General features: G+C 38.2%; 1 protein-coding gene across 1 annotated transcript; it reads right to left on the bottom strand.

Moving 5' to 3' along the window:
• Positions 1-3,917: 3,917 nt before the first annotated feature.
• LOC142620660 (endoribonuclease Dicer homolog 1-like) lies at positions 3,918-10,010 on the bottom strand. Its single transcript, XM_075793994.1, has 12 exons — positions 9,578-10,010; positions 9,269-9,502; positions 8,648-8,820; positions 8,431-8,553; positions 8,174-8,327; positions 7,714-7,954; positions 7,458-7,608; positions 7,194-7,376; positions 5,398-6,132; positions 4,948-5,112; positions 4,448-4,821; positions 3,918-4,330 (listed from the first exon to the last, which is right to left on the bottom strand). The coding sequence occupies exons 1-12, from the start codon at positions 10,008-10,010 to the stop codon at positions 4,153-4,155; spliced, it is 3,144 nt and encodes a 1,047-aa protein (XP_075650109.1). The 3' UTR covers positions 3,918-4,152.
• Positions 10,011-14,362: the final 4,352 nt, after the last annotated feature.

Raw genomic sequence — 14,362 nt, 5'->3', positions numbered from 1 at the left:
AAAAAATTTGCCCAGTGAAAATCGAGTTTTAGAGACTCGAGTTCCTTGTCTATCTCGATTCTTTAATACTCGAGTTATAGTGGAAAATAAGATCGGTCCATTTGGTCTAATTTGGTCTAATTTGGTCCATTCAATCCACTTTGTTCCATTTTGGTCTGTTTCGATCCATCTTTGTGTACTTACATATATAATTGGAGACAACAGGTTTAGGTTGAGAGCCCTTATTCTAAATCTAAATTTATTAAAACAAATTCTCGAGTTTGGGGGACAGCTGTCCACCATTGCTACACTGTTGAACCCTATCTAGTCATATCATTCACACTCACGTCAATACACAGATCTGCATCCTTTTGCAATGCACTGTTTTCAAGGATGCAGAAGACCCCTGAAAAGTTTATGATGCATTTAACACAACTCGGTATTGTCTTGTCAAGTTCATGTTAGATGAAACACAAGCATGCTAAATACTCTTCACATGAATACTGTTCAGCTGAATAGTCACGGCAATACACTGCAACTACTGCCCAGAATAAGAGAATCTCACTGTGACATTGGGAACATTTGAAAAAAAAATTCGTGTAGTGGTTTTCCAGCCTGTATTGACATGACAAGCCTGAATATGTTAAATTTTATTATTGAATACACAGTGGAATGAGGTTATAAATGTACCACAATTCTTTTCTTATTCCTACACCACTAACTTTGTAGGTTGAGTAAGCTATGAGTCACAACGCCTCAACATCATCTCGTACACGTAGAAACAAGTTTCAATCTACTTCAACAAATGAATTATCACAAGTTCCAGCAGATCAACAACTACAAACATACACAGACCACTATGGAGGGAAATGGGTTGGAAAGAAGAGAGATTTCGTTAATATGCCAATATACACGTACGAGAGTCTTGGAAGCGTTGGCCACATCATGGTCGGCAAACCTACAAAACTAAGTACAGATACCACCGCAATGGAGTTCACCGTAGCAGAACCACCATGGTCAACCCTATACGAGAAGAGGTGTGAGTTGGAGGTGTATTGTCGATGGCACGGGTTACGAGTTTCTAAGGCACGCTCAGCCGAGTTACCTAGAGATGAGCCTGCCAACATACTTGCTCGCCTTGAACAAGAGAACAATCAAATGCAAAGGCGGCTAGACCGTTTTCATGCAATCCAAAAAGCTAGGAAGCATCTAAAGGGGAAGGCGCAAGAGCGAGCCATGAAGTCTATTAATGAAATTACTGCATTAGATGATGAAAGTGATATTTCAGACTTCTCAGATTCAAGCAATGATGATTTCCAAAAATTTCTACCTACGAACATTCGACGTTGTTGTTAAAGTTTATACGTTGTGTGCAATTTTTAAATGTTGTTGTTAATGTCTGACAAATCATGTCACCATATATTCACTTGTTGCAAATCCAATTAAACAATTGCACACAGCTTGTGGCTAAGTTTATATGAAATCAGTTGCTCATTTTTTCCTTGTTGTTCTTTGTTCGTATAGAATGAAAATTATGGTCTAAATCACATAATATACACATCTAATTCAAACAGTTTAATCCCACGTCCGTTGGGAAGGGAATAGTCAAAATCAAAGCTCCAATAGCTCTCTTGTGCCCATGTGCAACTGTGTGCAATGAGAAATTACCTGTAGACACTTCGAGCATGCTCATTCAGATTGCTCACATGGTTTGCTTTGTGTACATGAGTTTGACATCAGTTTTAAAACTTCATTTCTGTTTACAACTTTTTCAAACTTCACATTAAATGTGTACTTGGCTTGCTTTGCTTTTTTCTCATTTTTTTGACTTCGTAGCTAGCTACATTGAGTTTGAACACCTTCCCAACACTTCATTTAGGGAGGTGCGCATGTGGTTTATGAAGGGCCTTTATTGCTTAGATTATGTGACTAAGGTCATACAACTTTGTTCATTTGGCATTGGTGGGAAGAAAACACTATCAAAAATAATGTGAACCAACAAAAAAAAAAAAAACTAATCTCTTAATGTGCCATATAGTAAAATAGAATTGTATTGTTATCTAGTATAAACTACAATTCAAGATTAGGAAGTGCACAGAAGTGGTTTTCTGGTTACACAAAAACCTAGTCGATGGAGTACAAAAGAGGCAACTACATTACATATCTTCAAGCCTAACATCCCACCTAGTCTTGCGCTTTCTTCGCCCATCCATTCGAAGAAGAAACCTTGCTATGTCTTTTGGAAGTTGATTACCAGGATGGTTAGTTAATGATGCAACATCCGGAGTTTCAATAGTTTGCAATGCAAAGTCTAAAGCCTCCTTAGTTTGCATTGTAGCATTTGCAACCTCCGGCTTTGAATGGGATGGATGAATAGATTCACTTGATGGAGAGGACCCAGCAGGTAGTGCCTTGAAGTTGGTTTTACAAAGGGATTTTTACAAGGGTCACAGAGACCAAAATATGGCTCAAGGCCTCTAATATCAAAGCAACAATTGTATTGTCATAAAATTGGCATTGTACAAGCAAGACTTTTCCAAGCAACAATTGTATTTTATCAATGGTAACTCAATATCTCTGTAAGAATAGCAGCATTAAAGATGCTAGAACCGCCTCCTTCTGTAGCTGACTCTTATCACACCATTGCATGATGAAGATCAGCTGATTGGACTGCCAGCTCAACCATCATGGCCTCATCAAAGAACTTGTTAATGCTCACATCCTCACTCATTCCCTGCCAAATTCAAGACAAACTTAAACATTATTACAGCTTAAATGCAATTTTCTAGTTCTACATTATTGTTGAAATTGCATGATTGATAAAATATCCACAGATAAATTTGCATGCCTTTGCAGCATCCACCTTGAGATCTTTCTCAGATTGTGTTGTAAATGGAGAAAAATCATGGGCAGAAAGATAAATGACAGCACACACTCCATGTGGAGGGGGCAAAAAACCACATTTTCAAACTCCCCAACTTCATGAGGCTCAGCCCCTCTAACTGCCCACAGTCAAATACATGACAAATTGAACAAGAAAAAAGACCCGATCCCTAGGATCGTGAGTGATGGAAGACTGCAAATCAAGCAAAAAACCAAAAAATACTTGAAGTTTAGTGTCAAAAAAGAACTTTCCTCACCACCCAACAAAAATCATGTTCACATACATGAGAGAAATTGATACATAAATGTTCATATAATCCATTTATCTGCCACATACTAGCATTTTTTTAATTTAATAAGTGACATACTATGACTAGCATTGTCCTGCATTTAACTAATTTAATGGTCCTTCACTTTGATGTCTTATTCAAGTTTATCAAAATCTAATGGGACCTTAGTCAAATCATAGCCTAACAAAATCTTTCTACCACCTTTGTCCCAATTTCCGTTTAAGTAACTGAGATCTCTAAAATAAAAACAAATAAAACCAACAAGAAGCTCAGGTACCTAATATGATCTTCATCCAAGTCTGAAATGAAAAAAATAGTACAGAACTTTACTGTTTTTTTTTTTTATGTTTGATACAGATGAACCCGATTAGAGACATTAACCTGAACACAAAATTATTAAAAAGTAAGTGAAAGAAGAATTAATTCATAAAGCAACAATCCGAATTATAAAATACATACCTCAAGCAAAACAGGACCATACACTTCTTTATTGAACTCATTGCGATGTTCTTGCACCCTGAATTGGGCAGCAGAGTTCTTACATCCTCTGTCTCGCATATTTTATCAAGCTTTTCAATTCATATTTTTCATACAAGTATTTTAAGGAAAAATCATGAAAAGATTGAGATCCTTAGTCTGATAATAACTAATAACTTGTGCAAAATGAATGTGCCAAGAACCTTGTCGCACGGTGACATGATATAAACTCGTGCAACAAATGTTCCATAACAATAACACACATACAAAGCCAGAATCACATTTTTCTCCAGCCAGCCAAAAATATCTGCTCGCTTCATTTCTTACCAAATTGTTGACAAGCGCTACAGGTTTACTATTTTCTTTAATAAAGTTGGAAAAAAATATTTAAATACAGCAAGTCGACAAAGGAAGAGGCAACAATATGTAAAAAACTGTGCCTCCCGTTGAATATTAATGGTTAAACTTAGACATTATATTTCAACTGCAAAATTATAGTATTGTAACTTTTAACTCATTGCCATCACGAGTACAATCTATTTATGAGTTCCAATAGAAGAACAGCAACAGAATCTTTGGCCTTTTTGACGCTTGGCATAGGATTTCCCACGCATTCATCTGTCCAGCCTCTATCAGCAGTATTCACGCGTACAGCAAATGTAAACCGCTTTGCATGTGCAGGGCCACCCTCGTTTACACACCTAAAATTGCAAGTATCAAGTTCTCAATTAGGAAATTCTCACATGATTGACTCACTTGTATGATTCTTCAATATGGAAAATGTACCCAAAAGAAAAAACCATTCATTGTTTCCTTACCTATAGAATGGCATGGGCCAATTTCTACGCAAGCAGATATCATTCAACGTTTGTCTTGTAAATGTTTGGCTCCCATTCTTCTTTTTCTTCCCATTTTCATCATCATTCTCCTTAGCTTCAGCCGTTTCCTTCTCTTTCAAAGCAGCAAGCGCGTTTCTTGCGGCTAGTTTCTGTGCCATCTTCTTTTGTGGATTCTGAGCAATTCCTATCTGGACACCATCAATAAAGACTTCAACCGTAGCCACATTTCCACTTCGACTTGCTTTGTATTCCAGACCTTCAGCCTGTTGTTGGCACCGTTCCTGCAGCTCACGCACAGGATGCATTGGGAGTGTCTCCGGGGTAACCATTGGTTGCAAGAGAGGTTGAAACACCTGGAGACAATGAGGTTTCAAAGTTGAGAAATTTCCTATATCATTTCTTATCATTCAAATCCCAAAATGGAAGGAAAACAAAGAGGAATGGACAATAGAAAACTTGGTCACTTTGCTGAAACTAACCTTCCAAACAACTGAAGTCTCACGTCCACTGTCAAGAAAAATGGCACCAGCAATGGATTCAACAATGTCACCAAGAACTTTTGGAGCTTTACAGTCACTAAGACCAAAGGAGTTGAATCCTGGCTTTAACAATTCATCTTGAACTTCTTTCACGAAGTCCCAAATCTGCACACAGAATCCAAAAACCATGTCAAGAAGATGACATATAAGCAACTAACTAGCTTTAGGGAAAGAAAACCATGGCCAGCCCACGCAGCTTTTTTTCAGTACATGCCAACTGTTTAACAAAAGGTGCTTTGAAACTCATTGAATTGGCGGTCCACTATGGAATTTGGTCAAACCACCAATTAGGAGCCTTTGATAAGAAATAATCCAATAGATGATTCAAATATAAAAGAATTTCTGTCATGAAGTAATAAAAGATTTAAAGGCTATAAACAGAAAGAGAACCTGTTTTTCAAGGGCACTTGACCCATGCCGAAGGTGCACATGGAGATTATGTTTGACAGCAACACGTGCAAAATTTTCATTGTTTACAGCAGCAGCTCGCAGATCAGTCAAGCACCCCGGGGGAAGATCTGTGTATGTGAAGAACAAATGCCTTGTTATGAGATGATCTAAAACAGCATCACCAACAAACTCCAAACGCTGATAGCAGGCTACTCCAGAAGATGGTCGCGAAGCATGAGTAATAGCCTCCACCAAAAGTCCCCTGTCATTAAACTTAATGTTCAAAGCACCTTCTAAGGCATCAAAGTTGATACTTCTAAGTATGCTCTCGGGAACATCTGATGGCCTTGATATGCACTCCATCTCATCGGCATCAAACTCCACTTGAATGCCAATCCATTTCATGAGGTGATTAGCAGAAACTTTCCCACCTTCAACATAATAAACTCCAATAAGTGCTTCAACAACATCTGCAAGTGTCTTGCTGGAGAGGACTCTATATGAACTTGAGTCACCCTCAAGCTCACCATCTTCCATTTCGTCATTTTCATATCCATCAATGCACTGATCCACCCCACGTTCAGTCTCAGTAAGTGATCCATCCTGATCAAATAAGGATGATTCTCCATCCTTGGTATCCTCATCAAAGACAGTCAGAACCCCAGGAGCAGCCCAACGAGATGGAGCAAAGCGGTCTGCTTGGATATATGATTGAAGCCCTTTGCCCAATGCAAAATTAATCATGCCAAACAAACACGATATTGAAATTTTAGCAATTTGAATAAAATTTTGTATTAAAAAAAAATCTTCCCTATTCCAAATATTATAACAAACCAAATCGCCATTATTTTAATGTAATTTTTCAAAAGAGAAAAGAAAATTTTCTCCTATTCTCTCAAGTGCTATTTTATCCATTACATTAAATCTTCCATATCTGGGTTTTATTTCTTTATTTTTTTATAAGTAATAAAAGTTTTATTGATGATGAAAAATACATTATGTTCACAATGATGAACACAAAGTAAAAAAAGAAGCATTCATTTCTTCCATATTTAGGTATTACTTTAAGCAGTACTATAAATTTAACATTTTGAGTCTTAGTCAATGTTGACAGACAATTGAACACAAAAGCAAATAATAATAAAAAATCTGCAATTTCCATGTATTACCAGTTCATAATTCAAACTTATTACTCATAACTGAATAAATAAATAAAAGAGGTAGATTTTTTAGAACAAATATTTTTTTTAGGGGGGGTCACCTAGGGCAGCTGTGTTTGGAGGGCCACACTAGCCAGCTGGCCAATATTATTTTCTTGAGGGGTCATTGGTTCAACTCAAACATTATAGGTCCAACCTTTAGAAAATACACAATATGAAAAAAAAAAAAAAAAAAAAAAATTAATTTCAGGGAAAGGCCAATCTAAAGCTTAGGCTGCAATACCAACAGTTTGTGCCAAATGTAAATAAACTTCTGCCAGCTTGACGGCCAGGAAGACTTTGCAAACAGAGGATAAGTTAGAACTTATAATAGCATTGGCGCCAAAATTGTAAAAATAGAGGATGTCACAGCACAGATATAACCCACTATCTATACCATCAGGGGGTTTTTTTTCCTCTCAATTTGTAGAAATTCAATGGTACTTAATTGTCAGTGTTGTGTGTGGCAGGGAAAAAAAAGGTGTCCTTTTACGGTAAAGGACAGTCTTCAATTATGCTTTCATTTTGCTAATCAGAAATACACCCCCCCCAAAACAACAAAAATGCCTTAACTGTGTGATTGCGGTATTAACTAACCTTAAGAACATCAGCCACGCCTTCAGGATAGAACTCTCTATGCCTAGCTGTCCCAGGGAGTGGATCTCCCTCATCATTCTGATCAACCTTTTCTCTTTCTTCCCCACTTCCCTTGTCTGGCAAGAGCATGTCAGTAAATGCTCCCATCTCATGCAGCTTCTTACAAGCAGCCAGACAAACAGCCTGCAGAATAAGTAGATTATAAACTATCATTAAATAAGACTCAGGAGAAGCTAACATGATCGCAATGAACTAAAAGCTTGCCTGCTGTGCTAGGCGCATTGAACTGCATACAGGACCCTCAAGTTTCTCAAATGGTGCATTACAGGGTAGTTGAAGCTTGCATGAATATTCAGTGGGACCTCCAGGCTTTTCATGCTTCTCCATAATAAACTCAGGACGAAGTATTGAATATCTGAATAAAAGATGAAAAAAATCAAGTAAAATTTTGATCTTACTAATAACCCTGAACATCAAGGAATATAATATGTAATATTTTTCAGAGTGGTGAACAAAAAACCTGTCACTGGGTAGTTGAGAGCAGTAGAAATGAACGAGTCCAACAGAAGAGTTTAAGCTTACAACTGCACCAGTTGACTCCACCTGGTAAATTGTACCCGGAGATGAATCCACTGAAATTAACCTCGAAATGTCTTTAATATGACTAAGGTCAGTTCTCTCTATCGCTTCTTTCCGCAAAATCTCCTCACTATTCCTAGCATTCCTTAAGAATGCTTCATGTGACAAATTTCCCCTAGAGAGAGTACAAACAATTGAGTTCTTACAAATACACCAACATTTGAAAGATCATACTTAGGTTACAAGAACTAACAGCAACACTGAGCCAGACCCAACACAAGTACCATGTGAATAACAATACCAAGAGAAAACATAGACATTTGAGTTTTTTTGCTGGACTATACTGACATTGGGAAAGGAGCAGACATAAGTACCTCTCAACCATCAGGATGTAATCAGACCCATCAGGATGTAATCAGACCCAGGCTTTCTAGCACGGCCCCTAGACTGAATGTATGCCAAGACAGTTTTTGCAAGGTCAAAGCGAATGACAACATTGCACTGTCGAATATCAAGTCCTTCCTCAGCAACACTAGTAGCAACTAACAATGTCACCTAGAAAACAAGTACAAGAATTTGTGAGACGCAAGAATATCTAAACATAAAAAATTCATCTTTTATGTAAAACAGTTCAGTGAGCACAGAATTCAAAACATACACGACCATCCCGGAATTTGGCAATTGTGTCCTGCATTTGGCATGTCCACATTTCATGACTATTGTTGTGACCTATCAAGCTTGCACATTTAATAAAACTTAGAGATGGAAGCTCTGCAAATACCTGCATTCTTGGAAGAATATAACAATATACTGTGACAAACTTGGAAAACTAAATCAATAAATGCAAAGAGAAAACCATGTATTAACATATCAACCTTTGGAAGAACTAAAGCAGACACAACTCGCTCAACAAAAATGATTGCACGGAAATCTTCTGTTTGCTGGTACTTGAGAAGTATTTTAATCAGTGACTGCACTTTTGGCTTCACTTTTCCATCAGCAACAGCAGCACCTATTATCACATCCACATGCTCCCCACCAGATACAACTACAAGGGTGTTTGGAAAAAAAATGTCAATATATTTATCATATAAACATCTGGCAATTCATAAATGCATGGACAGAGAGACAAGTTCGCTGTGTTGGTCAGTCACTTGGACAACCTTGCATATATTTAAAGCTCTCCTGGATGGGGCAAACATCCTTTGAATGCTCTAAACACATAAGAGCACCAAAAATATATTTCAAGCACAGATGAGGATAGTAATTTAACTACAATAATCCAGGATTTAATATAAGCAGAAGTCACTACTTTTTACCATATTCAGACATTCCCAATACCAAAATGTACTAAATAATTATAACATCTCTCTTTTGCTATGGGGTAGAGAGAAGGGGGGGGGGGGGGGGGGGAATCAACATATGTTGGGATCAGCATTAGCTACCCAATATCTTAAATGTTTATTCCATTTAATCACAAGTCAGCAATTACTCACCATGACTGTCAGGAAGCTCTCCCTCCTCAATCTCATCAGCATCAGTCCCATTCTGAGCCACACCACTTTCTAAGTCTTCAGCTTTAGTATCCTCGTCAGAAACAGCCCCCTCAGATAATTGGCATTGTAAGAGGGATACAACTTTGTTCAGGTAGGATTCTTGAAACTTGACATCAAGCTGGTAGTTTGCCCTCTCATCATTTTGTAAAGCAGTCAAAAAAGATTGTGCAACTTGCAAAAGAATAATTTCATATAGTTGACCAGGAGTAAATGACTAAAACAGCTTATACTTGTAAGAAAACAGTACCTTATAAGCGCACCACTGACCCAGTTCACCAAGTGCATAGTTTATAGCCCTCGACTTTTGAATTAAATTAGCAGCCCCATCACATTCTGTCCTTTCAGAAACACCATAGACTTGGCGCAACTCCTCCTCGGCCCTGGCATCTCTAGCGCCCATAAACTGCCATTTACTTCGTCTACAACTCGATTTTGCAGCTTCTTCAACTTCAGCTTCCATTTGTTTTATCTGTTCGTGTAGGGACCATAAGCTAGCTGCTTTGTCATACTCCACCACAACTTCTGAGGGCATTGGCACATGTTTCTCAAGCTCTTTACGGTCTTTAATGGTACAAACTATGGAATCTAGTTTACTTTCAAGATTACGAATCTTTATTGCACAATCTACTTGGCTGGAGACACCTGAATAGATCATATCATGGGTAGCATAAGCATGTTGCATAATAATAATAATAATAAAATCAATTATAATAACATAAGAACCTTCTGTTTTTGATGCAGTAATCTTTCAATGGTAACACACATTCGCCATAAATTTTTTTTCCCAGATTCTGTAAGAGTCCCATCACACAAGACCAACACATATCTGAGGCATCAATCACAGCCATGACACGCTAATAAATCTAATTTTTCAGGGAAATTACAAATGCTTGGTCAAATTGAGATGGAGAGCAGATTCTGTTAGCACTTCCTTTGGAACCAATTCATGACTGAATTAACCTTAAATTCAATTCAATTAGTCAAGATAAAATGAATTGAAATTTAAACTCATATTTTAACTCATAGATGAATTGATGAAATGAACTTTGTAGATTTGAAGCCCAATTTATGTGTTTGGAATAAACAAGAATTGAAAAGGAGTGCAATTGTAATCAATTTTTTGTGTCTGGGGGTTGGGGGGGTGGTGAGGCACATAAGATGAACAGCATTGAAACCATACTACCCCCACTACATGTTGATTTACAATCTAATTTTGTAAAAACCAAATAAAAGTTAAAAATTTAATCATTCATTTATGTTTCTTAACAAAATTTGAGAGAGAATAGAAGGGAACATATGTTCTCAAATGCTGGTATGTAATATGCGGGAGTGGAAAAATGTAGAGATATTTTTAGTAATTGGTAAAAAGAGTCTTACAACAAGAAATGAACCAAATCTGATATAATTAGGCCCATTGTTAGCCAACCCACATGAATTCTAAAACATTTCAATTCATATAGGGAAGTTGTGGTTCCAAACATATGCTCTCAATTTGAATTCAATTCATTTTGGTACAAAACACATGAATTGGACTAAATTATACTAATTCAATTCATTTTGGAAAATTCATGGGTTTCCAAACTCATTATTAGCATATGCCTCTCTCATATTGAATACACTAAGACAGACGCCATCATGGCCTACATTGTGGCATGATCAACTTGTAACTTAAGATTATGCTTAACTGTAGAACACATAGTTGTTGGACGGTGCATGCAAAAACAGGAATGGCAATAGGGCAAGACAGGGTGGGATCAGGGGCCCCATCCCCACCCTGTTCTCTCAGTGGGACAATTGCAAGGTGGATGGGGGACAAAGCAGATTAGATGTATTTTTCCATCCCTAATGAGGTGGCTTTACAACATTTATAAGGTAGAGATGAAAGAATAAGGGGAGGCATAGTCATGTGAGTGCTAAAAGAGAGAGAAAACAAGGGTTTTAAGGGATGGTAACCAAAAAAATAGACTTTATGCATAAAAAAAGATTAAATTTTATATATATGGGGCAAGATGAGGAGGGGCAACAAAACCTGTCCCCGCCCCATCACCTCTTTGGGGCTAGGAAAATCCACGCAGGACATGAAGGGTCAAGCAGAGCAAAGAATTTTTGCCATTCCAACGCCAAATGGCCAAATAAAGATTCACGTGTAAATTCTCAAACCTAATACTTCCCATGAATTTACTAAGGGAGCTATGTTGGCATCAAACACATGGACCCACCTTCAAGATTCAAAAAGTTTAAGGCCAAAATTCAAACACGCTCTAAAGTAAACCAATTCCCATGAATCCCACCTAACCTGGATTTCCAAGAAAGTGAAAAACAAAATTCAACTTTCATCTCCTCAAAGGAGACAGCCATAAGAGCCCTGAATATCTGATAGTTGATGCCAAGAACATATAAAATTCAAACCTACCAAATGAGAAGAAGAAGAAGAAACAATGCCAAAAAAAGAATTATCTCTTCAATGTTCAGCAATTCTTTCAAACCACATATCTGATGGATGTCAAGAATTGCCCCAACCCATGAAGCTTGCCCGTATCATCCTCACAAAAACACCAAACACTATTTCCATGAGAAATCAATGTTTCACAAAGTATCATTATGTATTTCCAAAAGGAAATACTTTTTTGATAGGTAACTTAAAGCGAATACTCTGACACAATGACAAAGAAAAGTCTAATGCATGAACATATAATCAATCATCTGACCATTTTTTTAACACAAATGCAGTTTCAAGCTGAGAGCTAAACAAGAAAAAACCTTCTACAGTGCAACTTCTCATTAGTATTTGTCCCACTGTGCAACGGTGTTTACACCACATCCGTAAAGCCTAGGGGAAATTTTGCCCATCCAAATCAATCGGCAAGATAGGGGACCAGCCATCAGTCACTAAACACCAACACATATCATCTAGAGAATAATTGGACAAATAAACATCACTCAATGCTTAGGGAGAGAACTAGGCTCACTATTTCAAGGTAACATAAGTTTCCTTAGTGGCATCTATGAGTCTCAATCTGTGCTGGGTGAGGATGTGGGGAATTTGTGTGCCCTATTCTTCCCCCCGCCCCTGATAGGCCAACTCATGCATCTATACTAGATTGAACCTATGACTTCACCGTCAATCTATTTGCTCACAAAAGGAAAAATAATAATTAAGACAGAGTTATGTATTAAAAAAAATGGATAAAGGATGAAGGAACAAAGATTAAGATAGATAGACTCAACTGGAAGGTCCCATGAAATTACTAAGGAGCATGTGGCAGGGAAAAAAAACGAATAAAGGAACAAAGATAGATACAGATCTGATACATCAAAAGAAACTATAAATTAATAGATAAATAACTAAGAAGCTAGTAAAAGGACAAAGACAATCTTTCAGATAATGAGAAGTTTCACTACATTTTATATATGGTATGAGACACAAACTGACAATGAGATTGAGTAGCACAAACAAGAACTTCAGTAACTGTACAAGTAAATGATAACTTCAAAACAACAACATTGAAGGAAGGGCCACCAGAACTCACCTATCTTGCATTGCTTTGGAAGCCTTTAGTTGGTCTCTACGTACAAGTAAATGAACATGACGAGCATATTTAGTTAGGTATATTGCTTCCTCAGTAGCTGTGTCTCCTCCACCAACAACAGCAAGAACTTGGCCCTTAAACAATGGTGATGCTCCATCGCAAATCGCACAAGCACTAATTCCCCTACTCCAAAATTCATCTTCACGGGGTAACCCGAGCCTTTTAGCAGTAGCTCCTGTGGCAAAAATGACACTGTGGCACTTAACTTGAGATATAAACATGAGCAAAAAAATGAACCTTCACAAAAATTGAACCAACCAGATTTCTTTATATAACCAAGAAATGAGGATTGACAGCCTATACGCATAACATATAGACTAATTAATGAGGACATAATGGAAGGGGATATGTAGCTATTTTTAACAATGGCTATGACAGATTTAAACATAGGGCTCACCAGAGAAACTGAATGGTTTAATGTCATGCTAGCTCAACTCAACTGAATGGTTTAATGACATATGAATAAGGTTCGTTATGAACCTTCTATCAACTAATTCGGTAATTCCACCTAGTTTAGTAACAAGTTCTCAATAGAACACAAGTACATGCATAATGTTATTGCAAAATATTGCCCACCTTAAAATTCCAATAATTTCTAATAAAATTAGTTACCACATTTCAGGTATTGCTTCTTTTTCAAGATTCACCAATTTTGCGTTTTTTAACCCTTATGTAATGTTTGGGCGCGGGGGGAGGAGGCTGTGGGGCATCATCCTTAGGCTCATCATCGTGCTGCAAAGACATTAGATGCATACAATCAATATTCGGTGTAATGATAAGAATAAAGTGAACCACAAGATATATCATTACATTGTTGGTAATGTTATCATACCATAGAGCTGCCTTTGTGTCCTATTTTGTGTCCACCAGTCCCACAAGTGGGTGCTCTTCTAGTACGTTGTGGTCTACCTCGTGGGGGTGAGGGCTGCCAGGGGGATGCTCGTCCGGTACATCAGTGTCAATCCCAACCAGAGGCCCTAAAGGGTCGGATGAGGATGAGGTAGGTGGGTAATGATGCTCTGTATAGCTAGGAGTGGGGATCATTGTCATGGGCAAAGTGGGTGCATTGGAGCTGGTGGGTGGGTATGAGGGTGTCTCAGGGTGCGTAGGAGGGGTCATATGAAAATCAAAACCAAGATCAAAACTAGGCTGCGAAGGAGGGGTGGGTGAAGGGACCTCGAGTTGAGGAGATGCATCTGGGATGGGTGGAGGAACCTCAGGTGGAGGAGATGCGTGTGGGATGGGTGCAGGTACCTCGGCACTAGTTACAACCCGAGGGGTTGTTGCACGCCGACCACGGCCCCTACCTGCACTTGTGCTTGGGCTTGCTGTAGCAGGCCGACCACGGCCCCTAGCTGCACTTGTGCTTGGGCTTGCAGTAGCACCTTGACCACGGGTCGATGTACTTCGGGGTGCTGGGTTTGTGCTTGGGGTTGCAGTAGTT

Source organism: Castanea sativa, chromosome 12 (assembly GCF_040712315.1).
Source record: "Castanea sativa cultivar Marrone di Chiusa Pesio chromosome 12, ASM4071231v1".
Classification (NCBI taxonomy): Eukaryota; Viridiplantae; Streptophyta; class Magnoliopsida; order Fagales; family Fagaceae; genus Castanea; species Castanea sativa.
The sequence above is the reverse complement of the archived record's forward strand: the minus strand, read 5'-3'. Positions and strand labels throughout refer to the sequence as shown.